This window comes from Elgaria multicarinata, chromosome 1, assembly GCF_023053635.1.
Source record: "Elgaria multicarinata webbii isolate HBS135686 ecotype San Diego chromosome 1, rElgMul1.1.pri, whole genome shotgun sequence".
NCBI classification, from domain to species: domain Eukaryota; kingdom Metazoa; phylum Chordata; class Lepidosauria; order Squamata; family Anguidae; genus Elgaria; species Elgaria multicarinata.
Window position 1 is genome coordinate 77,237,421 of NC_086171.1, and position 17,795 is coordinate 77,255,215.

At 41.7% G+C, this 17,795-nt stretch overlaps 1 protein-coding gene across 4 annotated transcripts in view; it reads left to right on the plus strand.

Moving 5' to 3' along the window:
- Positions 1-5,597: 5,597 nt before the first annotated feature.
- The window catches only part of IGFBP3 (insulin like growth factor binding protein 3), a 32,551-nt gene continuing 20,353 nt past the window's right edge, over positions 5,598-17,795 (plus strand). Inside the window, exons 1-3 of one of the 4 annotated variants that reach the window (XM_063130642.1) lie at positions 5,599-6,003; positions 6,043-6,088; positions 12,526-12,746. In XM_063130642.1, the coding sequence (XP_062986712.1) occupies positions 5,629-6,003; positions 6,043-6,088; positions 12,526-12,746 (642 nt within the window). In that variant the 5' untranslated portion in view covers positions 5,599-5,628. Of the gene's footprint in view, positions 6,089-12,525; positions 12,747-17,795 lie in introns of all 4 variants that reach the window. The other 3 variants (XM_063130651.1, XM_063130660.1, XM_063130633.1) reach the window with 3 other exon arrangements.

Here is a 17,795-nt window from a genome sequence, read left to right on the forward strand (position 1 = left end):
TTTGAGGGCTGTTTATGTATTTTGCATTTTAAAGGAAGTTGTAATCTGCTTTTAGGGGTTTTTTACCCTGAAAAGCAGACTATAAATCTATTAAATTAAATAAATAAATAAATAAATAAATAAATAAACTCTGCTGAGCAGCAGTCACATTTTATGAATGTGCCCCAGCCGCTGGTAATGGAAAGGTGGTACTGCCAGGAGATATAGGTGATGGAAGCTCCAGAGGTGTTTGTGTGGTTATGTGGGCCACTGAGGAGGTAATCATTTGTCATACACAACAGGTAACTTATCTGTATGTGTATTTTGTGTGTCTGGTTTAGTGTATGTGTGTACTTTGAGCTTCACGATCGTATCTCGGCTTGTCTTTCAGATATCTCAGCCTGGCTGCTTCATCGTCGTTTGAAACTTAATATGGCAAAAACTGAACTGCTTGTTTTTCCTCCTAAACCTGCTCCTCACCTCTCATTCTCTCTTACTGTCAACGATGTCATGCTTACTCCGGTCAAGGAAGCTCGTAGTCTTGGCTTTATATTTGATTCCTCGCTCTCCTTTATTCCTCACATCGAGGCAGTAGCTAAATCCTGTTGTTTCTTCCTGTATAATATTGCCAGGATTCGACCATTTTTGTCTGTCTCTTCTGCCAAGACTCTCGTTCATGCACTGGTTATCTCTCGGTTGGACTACTGCAACCTTCTTCTCTCTGGCCTTCCTTCGTCTCACATCAGTCCGCTGGTCTCTGTCCACCACTCTGCTGCTAAGATCATCTTCTTGGCCCGCCGCTCTGATCATGTCACTTCACTTCTGAAATCTCTTCATTGGCTTCCAATTCACTCCAGAATCCAATATAAACTTTTCCTGTTGACCTTCAAAGCTTTTCACGGTCTAGCTCCTGCCTATCTCTCCTCTCTCATCTCACACTATTACCCCGCTCGTGCCCTCCGCTCCTCTGATGCCATGCTTCTCGCCTGCCCAAGGACCTCCACTTCCCTTACTCGGCTTCATCCTTTTTCTTCTGCTGCCCCTTACACCTGGACTGCTCTTCCAGAACACTTGAGAACTACAAACTCAATCACAGCTTTTAAAACTCAGCTAAAAACTTTTCTTTTCCCTATAGCTTTTAAATATTGAGTTTGTTCTGACTCTATACTGTTAGCTTCACCCCACCCGGTGCCTATTTACACTTCCCTGTGCCTGTTTGCATTCTCTTTCCCTCCTCATTGTTTACTACAACTTTATTAGATTGTAAGCCTATGCGGCAGGGTCTTGCTTTTTACTGTGTTATCTGTACAGCACCATGTACATTGATGGTGCTATATAAATAAATAATAATAACAATAATAATAATAATACTAGGGGAAGCTGGAGTGAGCATGCAGATTGGAACTTTGTGGTTATAGGGGCTTGTGGCACTGTCTAGACATCCTGTGATACGCTGGAGCAGATTGTGGAGCATTGGCTTATAGGGGTGTGCACTCTGCACCAAAAATCCAGGGGTCCAAAGGACCTCCAAAATCACGATGTGGCTAGGGGGTGGTTTTAAAACCGTCGGAAACCCACAGTGTGGTTAGATTATTTGGGGGCCCGAATGGATCCGTAGATATCTGAAGGTTTTTAGGCAATGTGAGGGCCCATTTCATGTTGATGGACAACTAACTGAACACTTCCACATTAGGAAGACGCTGCCACTGATGGGTGAGGTAGGGGTAGTTTTGAGATTGACATCTGTGGCTAACCAATAGCCACAGTCTTCTCATCAGTGGTTTTCCCATGAGTAATCCAGCAGTGCGGGGAGACAGCCGCCCTGAAAATCAGGATGGGGAATTGCCTCATTGGAGATGCACCATGAATTTTGGGGAGGAGCAGACCCACTCTGCACACCCATATTGGCTCATACTAATACTGGAATCTTAGATTTTGAATTTCTCACCTAGTTGGTTCAAATTCAGAACTTTAAAAGATTAAAAAAAAAAGCTGGCTGTGAACATAGAACTTACAAATGAAATAATTACATGGATTGATGCTTTAGTAATATCTCTGAAAAGTACTTCAGTAATGTATCTGAAACATATTTTTGGCTATTATTGGCATGGGGTTGCCATACTTGACAATCCTGCACCCACACCAAGTGTTGGACTGGACATGATTCTATGCTGGGTGGTTCAAAGCAGATTGAGTGGTGCACACTACCAGCTGCCTATTTAATTTTATTTATTTATTAAAACATTTAAATCCCACCCTATATCACAAGGATCTCAGGGAGGCATACAGTTAAAATCATACATATAAAATAGAACAATAAATATACAATTCTAAAACAAATTAAACCATTAATATATTAAAACCAATATGAAATTTTAAAACAGTATAATCCAATTAAAACAAGACAGTGTGCAGGCTGGTGGATTTAGTCATCTAAGGCTTTGTTTAAAAGCCATGTCTTAACGTGGCACTGAAATGAAGCCAGTGCCAGCACCAGTCGGGCCTCCAGTGGGAGGGCATTCCACAGCCAGAGTGCCACAACAGAGAAAGCCCTCTCCCATGTCCCACCATAGCTTATATCTCGCGTTCTACACAATATACTATTATTGGCATGGGCATGCCATGTTTGACAGTGTCTTGTGCCCAAACCAAGTATTGAGCAAGATTTCATAGTGCTTATAGGGAACATTGTTCTGGAGGTGTGGGTGACTACAGAAAGCACTCTAAATCACGTATTCCCCCCTGTTGGGGCTGCCTTAAGCAGATCTCTTATGTGGCTACATGGTAAAAGATATAAATTCTGATTACACAAAAAACATGTGACTGCTGCAGTTCTACCACCTATTTTCCATCTCTTGACCAGAAATCACATTTATTATTATTCGTCCCATTCCAAAAGAATTCACACATTTTTGTGGTATAGCTCAAGGACTCAAATAGTTCTTTACTGTAGTATTCCTGCTGGTATAAAATCTTGCCACCACTACGTTCACTTCTCAAAGAGATGCTTTTAGGTACTGTATCTTTACTACAAAACCCATGTTGGTATTTGGAGTACATGAAACCCTACAGTTTCTTTTGGAGCTGATCCATGAACAACCTCTGTGTTCGTTTGATACAGGCCACAGTCCAATACAAAGCTTAAACACCCCCATTGAAGTAAATGATTAAATGCACTTAACTCTGCATCAGATCGTAGCCACAATCTGCACTAGGGTCCTAAAGCTTTTCATACCCCAGTACCTATGAGAGGTTTATGTTTTGTTTTAATTAAGAGAAAGCTTTCCTGCAATAGTATTCCATTTGGAGAAAGTGATCAATACCCTCTTTGTAAATCAGCTCAATCACATTTATTCAGTCCCCTCAACTCAATGCTGGACAACCAGCGACCTCTGTTGGTGAGTTTACAGGGCGAGAAGAGAGACAAAGCACTTTGCAAGTCATCCCTACATCACAATTTTGGGGGAAATGGCTAGATATTCATTGCTCATCTCTTGAGCCTGTTTTAAAAAGTATTTTTTAATATCAGCAATTAGAAAAGTCAGTCCCATTATTCCTTTCTTGGATGAATAGTGGTAGTACTTTAAGAAATAAATTCATTTCATTCTTTCTTCTTTGTTTTAGATATATAACCAACTGACAGACAGAGATCACTGGGAGCTGTTAATGCTGAAATTTGGGGGGAGGAATATATTTGTTTATTGAACAAAAGTTTTGAAGCATCTGCCTTCTTGATTTTGCAAGAATGTAAAAAAATAATTTCAATGAAAGAAGTGCTACTCATTATCTATGTACAAGCAGATGATTCTCTTTTTCTAAAGATGGACAACACATTTTAGTAAGTTAAAGAATGTTGTACAGAATAGCAGAAACAACCCCCCAATGTCATCATTAATTTTAGTTACAGGGAGTATTTGATAGGAAGCACAAAAAAGTATAAAATTAAACTGAATATAAATTTATACTGAGGGCAGAAAATAGCCCCTTTCCCCCCCAGCAGAAGAATTTTTTAAAAATGTTCGAACTTTACATAGCACTTGAATATAGTACGTAGAAGAAAGAAAACTTGTATGGGTTTGCATAGAAAAGTATGATGGTTGCCATGCCAGGGTACCTGGGATTAGGAGATTCTCTCTCTCTCTCTCTCTGTCTTGCACACACACACATCTGCACACTTATTTCAGTTTCTCAGGGAACTACAAACTGTCATGTGAGATGAAAGCTGGTTCCAAGATAATGTCCTAGAAACTGTATGCATGTTTAAAAAGCACGCCTTTCAGGTTTATCTGTTCTTTCAGCCAGCTCCAATGCGGACAGGATTGCAGACAAGAATCCAAAAAAGGCATTCCCATTTGGTTTTCCTCCTGTCTTCTCTTCTTGAGCCAAAGAGGGGGTGGGGTGGGGTGGAATCACTTTTCCTTGAAACGAAGGCACATGTTTTAAGTTTTTCTTCCTTCTCCCTCTGCCTCCCCCCACCTTCTCTAAAGTATCTGCTTGAAGAAAGTTTCTAAGAAGTGCACTTAAATCACGATTATGAATCACTCGCCTTTCCTCCCTCTTTCCTTCCCCATTTACAGTACTTTCTGATCCGAAAACTGGATTTTAGTAGTCACTCCCCTTCTATCCCATTGCCAGAGTTGTTCATTATTCATAGTCCGGGGCGTGTCCTAAGCAGGGGTTCTATATAGGCAAGACCTTTAGCTGAATGAGAGACCAGATGGAGCAAAGTTAGAGAGTAGAAGCAAATTGCAGGCAACAAAGAGATTTAAAACCGACCAAAAAGAAGGGAACTTCATCTTCTTTAAATTATTATTTTGCATCTCCCTTTTCTCTCCTTCCTTCCTTCTTCACTCTTAGGGGTTTCCCCCCCCTTTTCCAAATCATTTTAGCTTTTGTGTGTATGTGAGGGGATTTTTTTTAATTATTATTATTGTTATTATTATTATTATTTTTAAATTGTGTTGCAAAAGAAAAGGGAAAACCCAACAACCCCAAAGCAGGCTATTTAGCAGCTTTGAAGAGAACAAGCGGGAGGTAGCTTTTAAAGATATCTATCTATATCTATATATCTATATATACAATTTTATTAGCTATATTAGCAGTGAAGGGGGGGTGGGATAGGAGAATTGTTCCAGCTGCAGGTCTCTTCCAGCACTGAAGGGGCTGAGCGTCTCCTCCTGTCCTGGCTTGTTCCTGCACATGATGTGTGTGAGAGAAAGAGGCTGTTCTCCTCGAATCTCTTGAATAAGAGACGGGCGTGTAAGACCTCCCTGCCCACCCCTCGCAACGAGTATTTTCTCTTTTTTTTTCTTAGACGACTGGTGCACCCTCAGAGTGTGCAAGTGCCTGTGACTCTTGTCCCCCACCCCACCTTCTCGGACAGGCAGTACGGGAGTCGCGCTCCCCACCCCCACCCCTTCAGAAGTGTGTGCGTGAGAGAGGTTGTGCGTCCCTTTCTGTGTCGGGGGGTCCGTGCTTGCCTGTTCCTTGCCCAGTGCACTAGGGGTGTCCGTGTCCATCGCCACCTTTGCGAGAGAGTGGTCGCCCCACAGAGGCTGCCGGGCCCCCTCCTCTCTCCCTCTCTCTCTCTCTCTCTCTCTCCTCTCCGCCTGCCGCGCTTTTTCTCCCCTCTCTTCGCCCCCCGTTGCTATGGTGTCGCGGCTCTACGTGCCGCTGTGGGCAGTGGTGGCGGCGACGGCGCTGCTGAGCCGGCTGGCGCTGGCGGTGGGGCCGGTGGTGCGGTGCGACCCGTGCGACTCCCGGGCGTTGGAGCAGTGCAAGCCCTTGGCGCCCGAGTGCCCGGAGCTGGTGCGGGAGCCGGGCTGCGGCTGCTGCCTGACGTGCGCCTTGCAAGAAGGGCGCCCGTGCGGCGTGTACACCGAGCGCTGCGGCTCCGGCCTCAGCTGCCGGCCCCGAAGCCACGAGCAGAAGCCCCTGCAGGCGCTCCTCGACGGCAAGGGGCTCTGCGCCAACGTCAGCGGCGACGCGGCGGTGGCCGGAGGAGGCGGAGGAGGAGGAGGAGGAGGCAGCAGCTCCGCCAGCAGCAGCAGCAGCAGCGCCGCCGGCAGCAGGTTCCGCGACCTCCTCCTGCGAAGCACCCACGGGCCAGGTAAGGAGACGAAAAAGCGGGGAGAAGGGCGCCACGGCAGGCGAACCCCGAGCCTCTGTGGCGTGGGTGGGTGGGTGCGAATGGCGGCAGCCGCCGCTCATGGAGCGCAGCCCTCGGACTGGGCAACTTTAGGCCTCTTCCCCTCTGTGCGGCGGAGTTAAGGGCTCGTTTCCATTGCGCGCGTAACAGACAATGCTGCCGTTTTAGGCGGTGTCTTCTCTGTGTGGTAGTAATAGCAACAGCTCGTGTGTGTGTGTGTGTGTGTGTGTGTGTGTGTGTGTGTGTGTGTGTGTGAGAGAGAGAGAGAGAGAGAGAGAGAGAGAGAGAGAGAGAGAGAGAGGGAGAGATTGCGTGGCGGAAACATTTTGTGCAGACTTCACGTATGAAGAACCAGCCTGTGTAATGTAAAACCCCGTAAGATGTGCTTGGTGCTGATAGTGGCTAGACTTACCTCGCTAGTGTGTATGTGTACTTATGTTATGTGGGTGAATTATATGCACCTTCTCCCCCCCCCCCCCCGATTGATATACGTAAATTCCTGGTTAGATATGTAGTGCCGAGTCACCTATATAATTTTTTCTAGGTCTTTATAAAGAATTTGGGTGTGCACATATGTGTTCTGCTCAGGTTCACGTGTATGCAAGCAGAACATCCTGTGCAGTGCAAAAGCACAGTCTCTCACACTCTATCTGCATGTTAAGCGTCCTAGGCAAAGGCAGACCTTTTGCGTGCATATGTCTGAAAGTGTGCCTTGAATAGTTTTCAGTCCAGAGTGAGTGAAGTAACTTATGACTAAGATATTTCTCAGTTTCATCTACTTCAGTGTTTGTGTGTATGACTTTTCCTGTGTATTGTTAAGCTTCATATGTTCAAAAGTAATAACTAGTGCAATATGAGCTCTTGATGTATAGAATAGGTATCTGATTGCCAGTACTCATGTGCCTTGTATGCACATAAAATATCCTTTCCAAAATTAGTAATCTTTGTGGATAGCAGTAATTTCTTGTGTGCTGCTTCAGCCTGTCATTGGATGTATATGTAAATTGCTCTGTACTGAGTTAGCTCTTGATGCTGGAATTGTGTGTATGTAAATTCCTGTGCAATTTCAGCCCCTGCTGCTCAGAGAACATGTAAGGTTTACTTTGTGTTCGTGTCTAAAATGGTTTGTTTGTGTTCACGTCTAAAACAGGCCAGACAACTCAGTTTCTGATATGTGTGTCTTACCAAAATGTTTGATTTTAATACAGCAATAGAAAGGCATTCTGATGTAAAAATGTTGCTTGTTTATTATTATTATTATTATTATTATTATTATTTATTTATTTATTTATATAGCACCATCAATGTACATGGTGCTGTACAGAGTAAAACAGTAAATAGCAAGACCCTGCCGCATAGGCTTACATTCTAATAAAATCATAATAAAACAATAAGGAGGGGAAGAGAATGCAAACAGGCACAGGGTAGGGTAAACAGGCACTGGGTAGGGTAAAAAGAAAAAAGTTTAAGTGAAGGGTCCAAGAATTTTCAGTAGTTTAGTGTAGTCATTACCTTGAGAGGTTGAGTTTCTCCATTTTATGTCAAAAATTGTGATCATATTCTGTTGTATTTACATATAAAAATATGGATCATTTCAATGATATATATTTTTAAAGAAAAGTCTTTTTTAAAAAAGAGTCATTCATGCCTCAATGTCCTTTATTATTTTATTATTTTTTGCAAAGGTTATAGGTCGGGAGGACTGATTAAACACATTAGGAGCCTTCCCAAATGAATTAATGATTTGGCAAAACTATGTCAGTCTGCTCTTACTCAGCATGCTACAGAAAGTATATCCAAATGATTTATTTGCAAAGTTCCTAGAAAGTGGGAGGGGAAGAGGAGGGGAATTCTGCCCTGAGCTCTGAAAGCAGTAGACTGTGGTAAGACAATGTGCTGTACAGACCAATCCTGTTTATTAGAAACTCATCTAATGAGTGTGCCTAAAATTGCAGCTTTAATTTGTTTAGAAAATATTCATATATGATTCAAATGCACAGGTAGAGGTGTAAATTATCATTTTCAAATGAAGGGTGCAATGCTATTCCTATTTAGTCAGAAAACATCCTACAACTCCCAGCATTCCCTAGCCAGCATGGCTGTCTGGAGACTGCTGGGAGTTGTAGGACTTTATCTTGTCTGAACATGCACAGGATTGTGCCCTAAATTGGCTCACCAGTGACATTAGAAGGGGCAAATAAAGAGGATCCTTAACGACAAGATTTTGTTGTTTTAAAGCCCAGACTGCCTTATCTCCATTTGCAAGAGGATTTGCAAGAGAAATGCAATGGCTCCACTTACAGTGCAGCTTTAATTGATCACAGGTGGTTGAAACAACTTCCTTGTACATGTACATTTTATCAGAACACAGACCAAGTTGGGATTCGGGATCTGAACAACTGTTGCATAGCCTGAGATATTAATTGCACCACATTGAGGGGGAAAATAGCATTTCACAGGAAAGCATTTATAAGAGATTGGTTTATTATGATTATGATTAATAATATTATAATCACTTGGAGGTTTTGTAAGCTTGATTGCAACCCATCTTTAGCTGGCTTTTTTCACCTGAGAAGTTGGCCATTTAAGCCTACTTTTGAATTAAACCCCGGAGTGACTCAATATTCTATTAATTAATTATTATAAATGTGTGACTTCTGCTTTCTGACAACTTGAACAAGGAAAAGCTTTAAACATGCCAAGCTTTAAACAGCATTGAAACATGTCAGAGTCCTTTATCCAGACTATGATGTTAACGTTTTCTTAAGGCACTTTCAGAGTAAGAAGCAGTTCCTTCCAGATCAGTGAGACCTAGGCCCTTTCTACACCTAAGGATTATCCCAGGAAAATGGAGGGATCATCCCTGCCTGCTCCCGGGATCCCCTGTGTGTCATTTGCGTGCACGGGGATGATCCTGGGATGATCCCTGGAAAAAAGGCAGGTGTAGAAATGGCCCTAGTGAGCATAATTATCAGTTAAAAGGAGGAGGATTTTGTAACCAAATATATCAGCAAAGGGCAGGCCAATGTCTGCTGTGCTGGCTCCTTTTTCAACTTTAGGGTATTCTGCATAACTGGGATCTCTTCTTTCATCTTTGATTAGAAAGTATGCAGGGATTTTCCTAGGGTGAATAGAAGTAGGACCCTCTCACTATAGTAGGGAATAAAGGATTCTTAGGGGCCAGTGATGAGTAGGGGAGTGGAAAGATTCAGCTCAATAATAAGTGGTGCTAATGCACAGCTTTTCTTCCTTTTCAATGGGACTTATTGGGCACTGTCATGCAATATCTACTGCAATGGATGGAAGATGCAGCTTCCTGAAATCTGTATTTTTAATTAGAAATCAAACAAAGATTTGCCTAGCGTGAATAGCAGGACCCTCACTATTGCATATAATAGGGCAGTGGCCTTCAAATTATGTTTTGGGGAACACAAATAGTGCAGTCCAGTAATGGCAGGAAAGATTCCCTAGACAACAGCTTACACACCACTAGCAATCTAGTGTTCAGTATCTTCCAAGTTACATTGCCTGTTAGAATGGCACAATGGTGGGGCACAAAAGGCCTGGGGAGTAAGCTATTTGAGCTATGCGTGCACCCTAAAACATGCTACAGAATCCTCTGCAACATGTCAAGATTCTTGAGAGATATTTCCATAAAAGTAGTGGGTTTTTTAAACCATTGTAGTTGTATTCTGAGTCTCCAGTGAGGAGAGATAAAGCATCCAAACCTTTAATGAGCGGAATTATGCTTGTTTAGACAGAAAAAAAATTCCTACAATTCCCAGCATTCCCCAGCCACAGTGAGAATTGTAATGCTGGGAATTGTAAGATTTTTTTTATCTAACTAAGCATACATGGGATTGTGCCTGAAGTCACCACTGTTTTGCATTGTTTTTCTTGGACCTGGCCAGCAAATCTCAATAGGTGACCTTAGGGAAATTGCAAGTTGCTAGTCTAGCCTTATTCATAAGGTTGTTGGTAGGCTAAAATCCAAATCTGAGCTTCTGGGAGGGAGAGTGGGACACAAATACAACAAATAAGAAACAAACAAATTACCAATGCCTGTCCATTTAATGGGCAAACAGCATTCATCAACCATAAATTGGAGCTTTGAGGGTAGGTTTTTTTTTTTAGCAAAGCAGTAAAATTGATGGGCGTATGTGCTGTGTCATGTATCCATTTGGTCATTAAGATGCAGTCTTAAGCTAATTATGCAGATGGCAAAATGACACTGGCCAGAGTCTTTGGAAGTCAGATACTTTAAGAGACCATGAGTTACTTTCAAGCCAAACAAAACCAAATAAGAAACCCAAAAGGGCTACTTTGCTTAAGCAACATTGTTTTTCTTTCCAGAATGTTTCTGAAGTAATGTAACTAACTTGGCAACACTTGTATAATGTCATTGGATGCCACTGAGTTGTCACTGCCTAATCAGTAGGACATATTTCTAAATGTGCTTAGAATTGAAGTTTAAGGGGTGGGGGGAATCAGATTTTATAAAGAGTACTGTTTTAAGAAATCTCCACATACCAGATTACAGAAATAAGTCCTATCCAGATAGATAGATAGATAGATAGATAGATAGATATGCAGATAGAAAAGTACATAATAACATGGAATGCTTAAAAAAATCTGTAAAATGAAATTGTGGTCTGATGTATACATTTTTTAAAGAACATACAAAATGTCTTTTATGTTAACACACACATCCTGCCCCAATTAAATTGTATAAAAGACAACATCAAGAATAACAGTGATTATTCCAAAACCACTGATGGCAAGTTCTTAAATTTGCTCCTACCCACTCTTCCTCTACATAGGAAGAATAACTACATAGAATAACTACATAGCTATTCTGATTGAACTGCAAAGTTCATCTTTCATTCTGAATTTCTTGCCATCTTATTTATTTTTAAATAAAATGTTAGTGTCAATTTTTGTGATCGAATTTAAAGCCAGTCAGTTCCTTACCCATCACTTAATAGTTGTACATTCCTAGTGATATTGCCACATGTCGTCTTTGGCTGAAATGCAAGCAACCAATGAGCCTGAGAGGTACTAATTTTAAAAATATCACAGATAGCAAGGTATAGTCACACTGCAGGAGGGATATAGCATAGGTGCATGCCTTTGAACTGTATGGAAAGAAATGTGTCTGCCCCATATTTGAAAGCACTTACTTTACAGAGGGTTTTTTAAAAAAACAAACAAAAATGTAGGAAAAATCAAACAAGCATAATGTATGATTTCTGGACCAGAGCACAGCAATGTTCATAGCTCTGAAATGGATTCCAAATTCTTCAAAATAGCATGAACAATGAAATAATATGACACAAAACCTAATGATAACTGTTGCATCAGTGTTTGGTAATAGTACCCATTTAATATGCACCCATTTGTCATAAATAGAAAAATCTTAGTTGTTCGTTTCCTCCCCATACAAAATAAAAAGAAACACAGAGCTGTTCATGGCATTCACAAATATAGACACTCTCACAGTGCATTTTATGTAATAGGTAATCATTAAGTCAGTAACAAATTACGTGGATTCACTTATTTATTTTTATTTATTTAGCAAAGTTGTTAACAGATTTCTGATTTAGGTCCAGACATCAGAAACGATCAAGTCACAGTGCAAAGCTGCCCTCTCCTGGTTTGAAATATAAATGTTTCTTCAAATACAGGGAAGGCAATTTGCTAGATTTTAGTGGTTTTAAAATTATGACTGGGAAAACAAATCAATTTAGAACTTATAGGACAGTTTTCAAATGTCTAAATATAAGTGAAAGATACACAAGCCCTACAATCCAATAATAACGCTGGAATGATAGGTTGAAAAGTCACTAGGTCCCTTCAGTAATGAGAACACTGAACTCTTTCTGTTCAGGAAATAGATCTTGCTGTCTATATGATTTTGAAGGCTGCCATCTTCAGACCACTTACTCCAAAATAGTGCCATTGACTTCAGTGGGCTACTCCAGGATAAGTGGCTGGTTTTTAAGCATTGTGGCCTGAGTAGCTGAAAATGTACACACACACGAAAATCTAGGTATGTAACTGCATTTGTTCACAATTGGTCCCTTGTTACCTTTGCCTCACCATTACCCCCTCTTTTGTCTCTCCCATTGTCAAACTGAAAATCAGCCTTCTCCAACCTAGTGCCCTCCCGATGTGTTGGACTACAAGCCCCAGCACCCCCAACCAAGATGAAATCAGATGTATTTTGCTGCTGCTCTGTAACACTCCATCTTGAAGGATGTTGCAATAATAATAATAATAATAATAATAATATATTTTATGCAAGCTTTTAAACTATCAATACATGGTCAGCGCTAACATATATATATATATATATATATATATATATATATATATATATATCTGTTTTTATTTTAAAGGGAATTCCAGTGATTCAGAGGAAGACCAGAACATCAGTAGCACAGAGAACCAGTCTGTCCCCCCAACACACAGGCTGTTCGATTCCAAGTCACATGCCCACCACACCAAAATAGATGTCATCAGGAAAGAGCATACCAAAAATACCCAGCGCTACAAATATGATTCACAAAGCACAGACACACTGAATTTCTCTTCTGAGTCTAAACAGGAGACTGAATATGTAAGTATTATTCTTTGTTTTAACAGGAAAAGCAACATACATGTGCTCTCTAAATGTCATCTTAAATAGATAAAGGCTGTTGATATTGTTAATTGTTGGAGTGTCTGCTGCCAAGAGAATGATTTGAATTGGAGAGTCTGACAGATGGACAGCTACAAGATATTTGAAGTACACAGAAACTTTGTGAACATGTTTAATCTGTTAATCATGACTTCACAGACAGGCTTTGCTGTTTTGGTTATCATTTTTATTTACTACTTAACACATACCTAGAGATGTAACCAAGGCCTAATCTACACTAAACACGATATTGCACTATGAAAGCAGTTTATAAAAGGCAGGAGCCACATGAAGCAGGATACAGCACTATGAAAGCAGTGTATGGTATGTGTCATGGGCCCCAACAGTTGTCAGCGCATTTCAATGCCGCTATAAAGCAGTAGTGTGGCTCCTGCCTTTTATATACCGCTTTTGTGCCACTTTTACAGTGCAATATCCTGCTTGGTGTAGATTAGGCCCAAGTTTCTCTTAAAATGAAATTTTGAGGTAAAAAATGAGGTTGCTGTGGGAGAAATATCAGAGGAACTTTGAACGATACAACTTGAGTTTTGATGGGTAGTTTCTCAACACATCCCTGGTTTGGACCCTATAGCAAACATTCATACAGGTTGCTGGTTATGCTGTGCCGTTGGTATTTATTTGTCTCCCACCGGCACTGAGTGTCCTGTTGGGAGCCCAGAGCTAGTGAACAAATCTCTACACAATAAGAAAAGCTAATAAGGTTTGGATCTTGTATTATACCTGAAGCAAAATTTTGAGATGAATTAGGAAGTACCTGCTCAGGAGAACCATCTGAGTAATTTTGAACGAAGCAAAAGTTTTAAGAAAGCAAGTAACATTTCGGAGAGGATTCTGTTCAACCACACGTACTTACTGCCCAATTAGACCAGTTATTTCACTAGTAATGCATTGGTTCAGTTTTATTTCTCCAACTGACAAGACAGATTGGGTAATAAATAAAAATGCCTTTCTTTCAGTCTGTGTCTGTGAGCCTGTATCCCAAGCAGCAAATTATAGCAAGTGCTGTGAATGCAGGACTCAGTACCAAGTTTTGGCTGGCAATCAAAAGTTTTCTACTGCACATAAAGCAGTGTCTAGCTTCGTTAGTGATTGCTCTGCCATGCTGAAAATGCCTCTGGGCAAAATAACACATGGAGATGAAGTGGCCACTGTTTCTTGTTCCTTATGTGCAGTGCATGAACAAAGTTTGCAGGGCAGCCGGGTTGTAGGAAATGTGAGCAAAGAATACTCTGGTTCATGTACTGTTCTTGGCAAGCAAGCTGCTTATCCCCCCTGCCCATGCCAACAGGCACACAAAATGTTGCTGGGTATTTCTTGGCTTTGCATCAAAACACTCATGGCTGATCCAGACACAGCTTTATGTTGTTAAAAAGGAAAAATTGCAGGGAGGGACCACTCCAAAATCCTACAGAAATGGAAAATGTGTAGAGTCTGATAAATGTGAAAAGTATCCTTGCCTGCTCAGTCTGTCACAGCAGAGACATTCCAGAGGGAGTCCAAGGGTGCCTGGCTTTTCAGAGCATGCTGTCTCTTTCACAAGGAGGAAAGTAATGGTCTGTTGTATGGGGAAAATAAACAGGGTTGTTCTAGTTCCATGCTATCGTCTTCCAACCCAACCCAAAACGAGGAAACTCAAATTCTGAAATCAGAATAATTCAGAGGTTTACATGATGATGTAATTTCATAATGTATTCTGAGTGCAAACTGCAAGAAGGTAGACCCATATGCGTCTTTTAAAATGGGGAATGCAGTAGTGGAAGCAGCAGAAGCATTGGTGACAGGGGAGGAGGAATAGGTGAGCCAGTGAATTCATCTGGTATCATAAGAGGGAACATGCCAAGGACTTGGACACTGGGGAGTTTTTATCCGATTCAGGTTTTAAAAGCCAACCTCAAAATGCTGTGCATCAACCATGCACAAGATTGCATTTGCAATCCTATGCACAACTTGTGACTCGGTGGTGCTTGCATCTGATTGAACATGGGCAAGATCAGGCTACACCATAAATGTTTTGCATTTCTAGGCATCAGAATCCAATTTCTGTGTACTTCCAGCCCTAACCCAGACTCATGGCTTCTGAGTCTATGAAAAACGTTGGCCACATGGTTTCAAGCTTCTCTCTGCAGCCTTAAGGGCTGGAAGATTATTTTTTGGAATGAAATTCTTATGGCTTTGAAATATCACTAATGTCAGTGCAGTTATGAACACAATTGAGTTGGTTTTTACATCCTTTCAAAACAGCTGTGAAGGATGGTGGTGATGATTTAAAACAGTGGTTCCCAAACTTTTTCTAGTAACCGTCCCCTTGGTTCCACAAACCCATGCCCAGTGCCCCCTGCGCGTGGCCCCTTTAAATGGGAAGCACCCGCCACAGGCTTGCCGAGGGAGGGAGGGAAAAGAGAGTGAACGCCTTGTTTTGCAGCCAGTGTGGCGGGGCACACCAAGCAGGGTATGTCTCTTCATCAGCGTTTTGGTGCTTTTGAAACATTTCAATTCACCATTAAAAGGACTCTTCTTAAACGGTATTAATACATGTGTAGATTCTTCCCCTGTATGGCTTGGGACCAAACTACCTTCTCCCATAAAAATGTCCCTGGGCTTTAAGACCTTCTGGAGAGGCGCCTCTTGGAAGAGACCAAGAGCGCCCCCCTGCCGTCCCCTTTCCTCTTAACACCCCCCCATGTAATCCCACTGCCCCCAAGGGGGTGGTACCGCCCACTTTGAGAACCACTGATTTAAAACAACAAACTCATCACTGACAGTTGTTAATCCAATTAACTGTTTCTGCTGTCATATGTAGGGTGTTTTTTTAATAGTTTTTAAAATCCAGACTAGAAGAAAAAAGGATTAGAGATTCAGATATTCCTCTGACTAATTCTGAGAGTATAGCCCTAATTCTTTTAAATAATATGTAAGGAAATAAGTGGTAAATTCAAAGCTCTTTAAAGTTGGTTCTGAAGTTGTTAGGGATTTTTAAGATCTTTTTTTGTACATTTAAGCTGAGAAACAAAATATCTTTAAAAATCATGTGACCTGCAGTCAGTGTGTCTCAACTGCTTTGTTTGTTTAAGGAACTGCCAATAAGTGCAGCAATTTAAAGAACATATTCAAAGCTGGGAGCAATTGCCTCTTGGAAGCAAATGTATGAGACCTGTTAAAAAGAACATTTGCTGACCAGAATCTCAATCTATAAACATATATAAAAATATTGGGACTATATGCTTTGGGGGCATTTGAATGAACAGTGCTTTATATACTTTATTAGTATAGCTATTTATACGATTACGTGCCTAATTAAAAAGACACCAGTGATTCTTCATGTTGATGTAGTGATACATATGCATAATATAAGGCCATAAGATCTGTAAACAATATTTTGTTTGTTTGGAAGCCTATACTTCTGAGAGTCAATGTGGTTCAGTAGTTAGCACTCCAGGGCTTGGACCTCAGAGACCTTAGGTTGAGGTTTAGGCCTCAGGGGCAAGTTATTCTCTTTCTGCCCCCTGGTTCAAGTGCTAAGGGCCTAGCATGAAGTGTTCTCCCACTAGAATCCATCAGCAAGTTGCACAGTGTGCTGTCATCTTTCCAAAGTTCCAGGGGAGCCTATGCAAGAAATCTGTGCCATCACAAATAATATGATCAATTAACCTGCAAAATTAAAGCCCAAGTAAGGTTTGCAGGCAGTAATCACTCACTCTCCAATGACACCCGACATTTCAAGTGTGCCTTCTGTCGGCAACTTATCATGTGATGGCTCTTTTGCCACTGCCCTACCACCTCTTCTGAAGATTAATAAGTGGCTGAGGCCTTAAGTAGCCTGTCCCGGTTTCTTTTGACCACTTTGGCCTTAGCTAGACCTAAGGTTTATCCTAGGGTCGTCCCAGCCTGCTTCCGGGATATCCTGTGTGTCATTTACATGAACAGGGATGACCCCAGGATGATCCCGGGATAAACTTTAGGCCTAGCTAAGGCCTTTGTTGTTCCTGATTTTACAGATTGGGGGAAAAGTCCTTTAGAGAATAGGGTCCACTTCTTAAATTCCTCCAGCAGTGTAGGAGCTGGGATAACACTGTAGTGGGAAGTAATCATACTAGCTGTCCCTTCCATATGACTTCAGGCTTCCACTGAGGGACTGATACTGCAGCAGTTCGTATACCACTGAGGTAATGTCAGAAGGGGCCTAAATATGTTGCTAAGTAGCTTCAGGCAGATCCATCAGGTGTCTATGAACCAAATGAAACACCTTTAGCAGACATTGTAGACCTATGCCTGATCGATCTCTTCACCTCTGCATAAGCACGTGCGGCCCCAATTTGGATCAGGACTGGGGCACTCCAGGTGGTAGTGGGAGCTAAAAAGGGGGGAAAGGAATTTTCCAATTGAAATTTTGCAAAAGTTGCGTGGACTGGAAAGGTTAAACCCCCTTACTCCCAGAGCACCATGGTCCCTATTTGAATCAGGGCTGCACAAGCTCACACAGAGATACAGAGATCTAGCACTCATAGTTTCAAAATGCATACTAGATAGAACATTTAGTTTGGCCCGGCATTTCCAGGGTGTAAAGTTCCAGGCTGATATCTCCCCCCCCACGAGAGCGGAGAGCTGTAGGGGCTGTGCAAGATGAGGATATTAAGGACTGTCCAGCTAATGAGGGGAAGGAGGAGGAGGAAAGAGAGAAAAGGAGAGGATGTGTGCAAAAGTTGCAGGATGCTACTGCGGGGAGTGGGGAATTGCCTCAAATCAGGCTGGAATCCTAAGACAAATTAGCTTAAGGAAGTTCATGGAAGGAAGGTTCCTCATCCTTTTCCCCCTGCAGGCTCCTGCACTTCATCCCACATTGTTCAAGAGACACCCCCTCTACCGACCCACACTTTTCATGGGTCACAGGTGGCTGCATGGGAGGGAGGAGTAAGGAGTAAGTTAAGCCTTAGGATTCAGGCTATTGCCCTGATTATAAGAAGCTTTTAT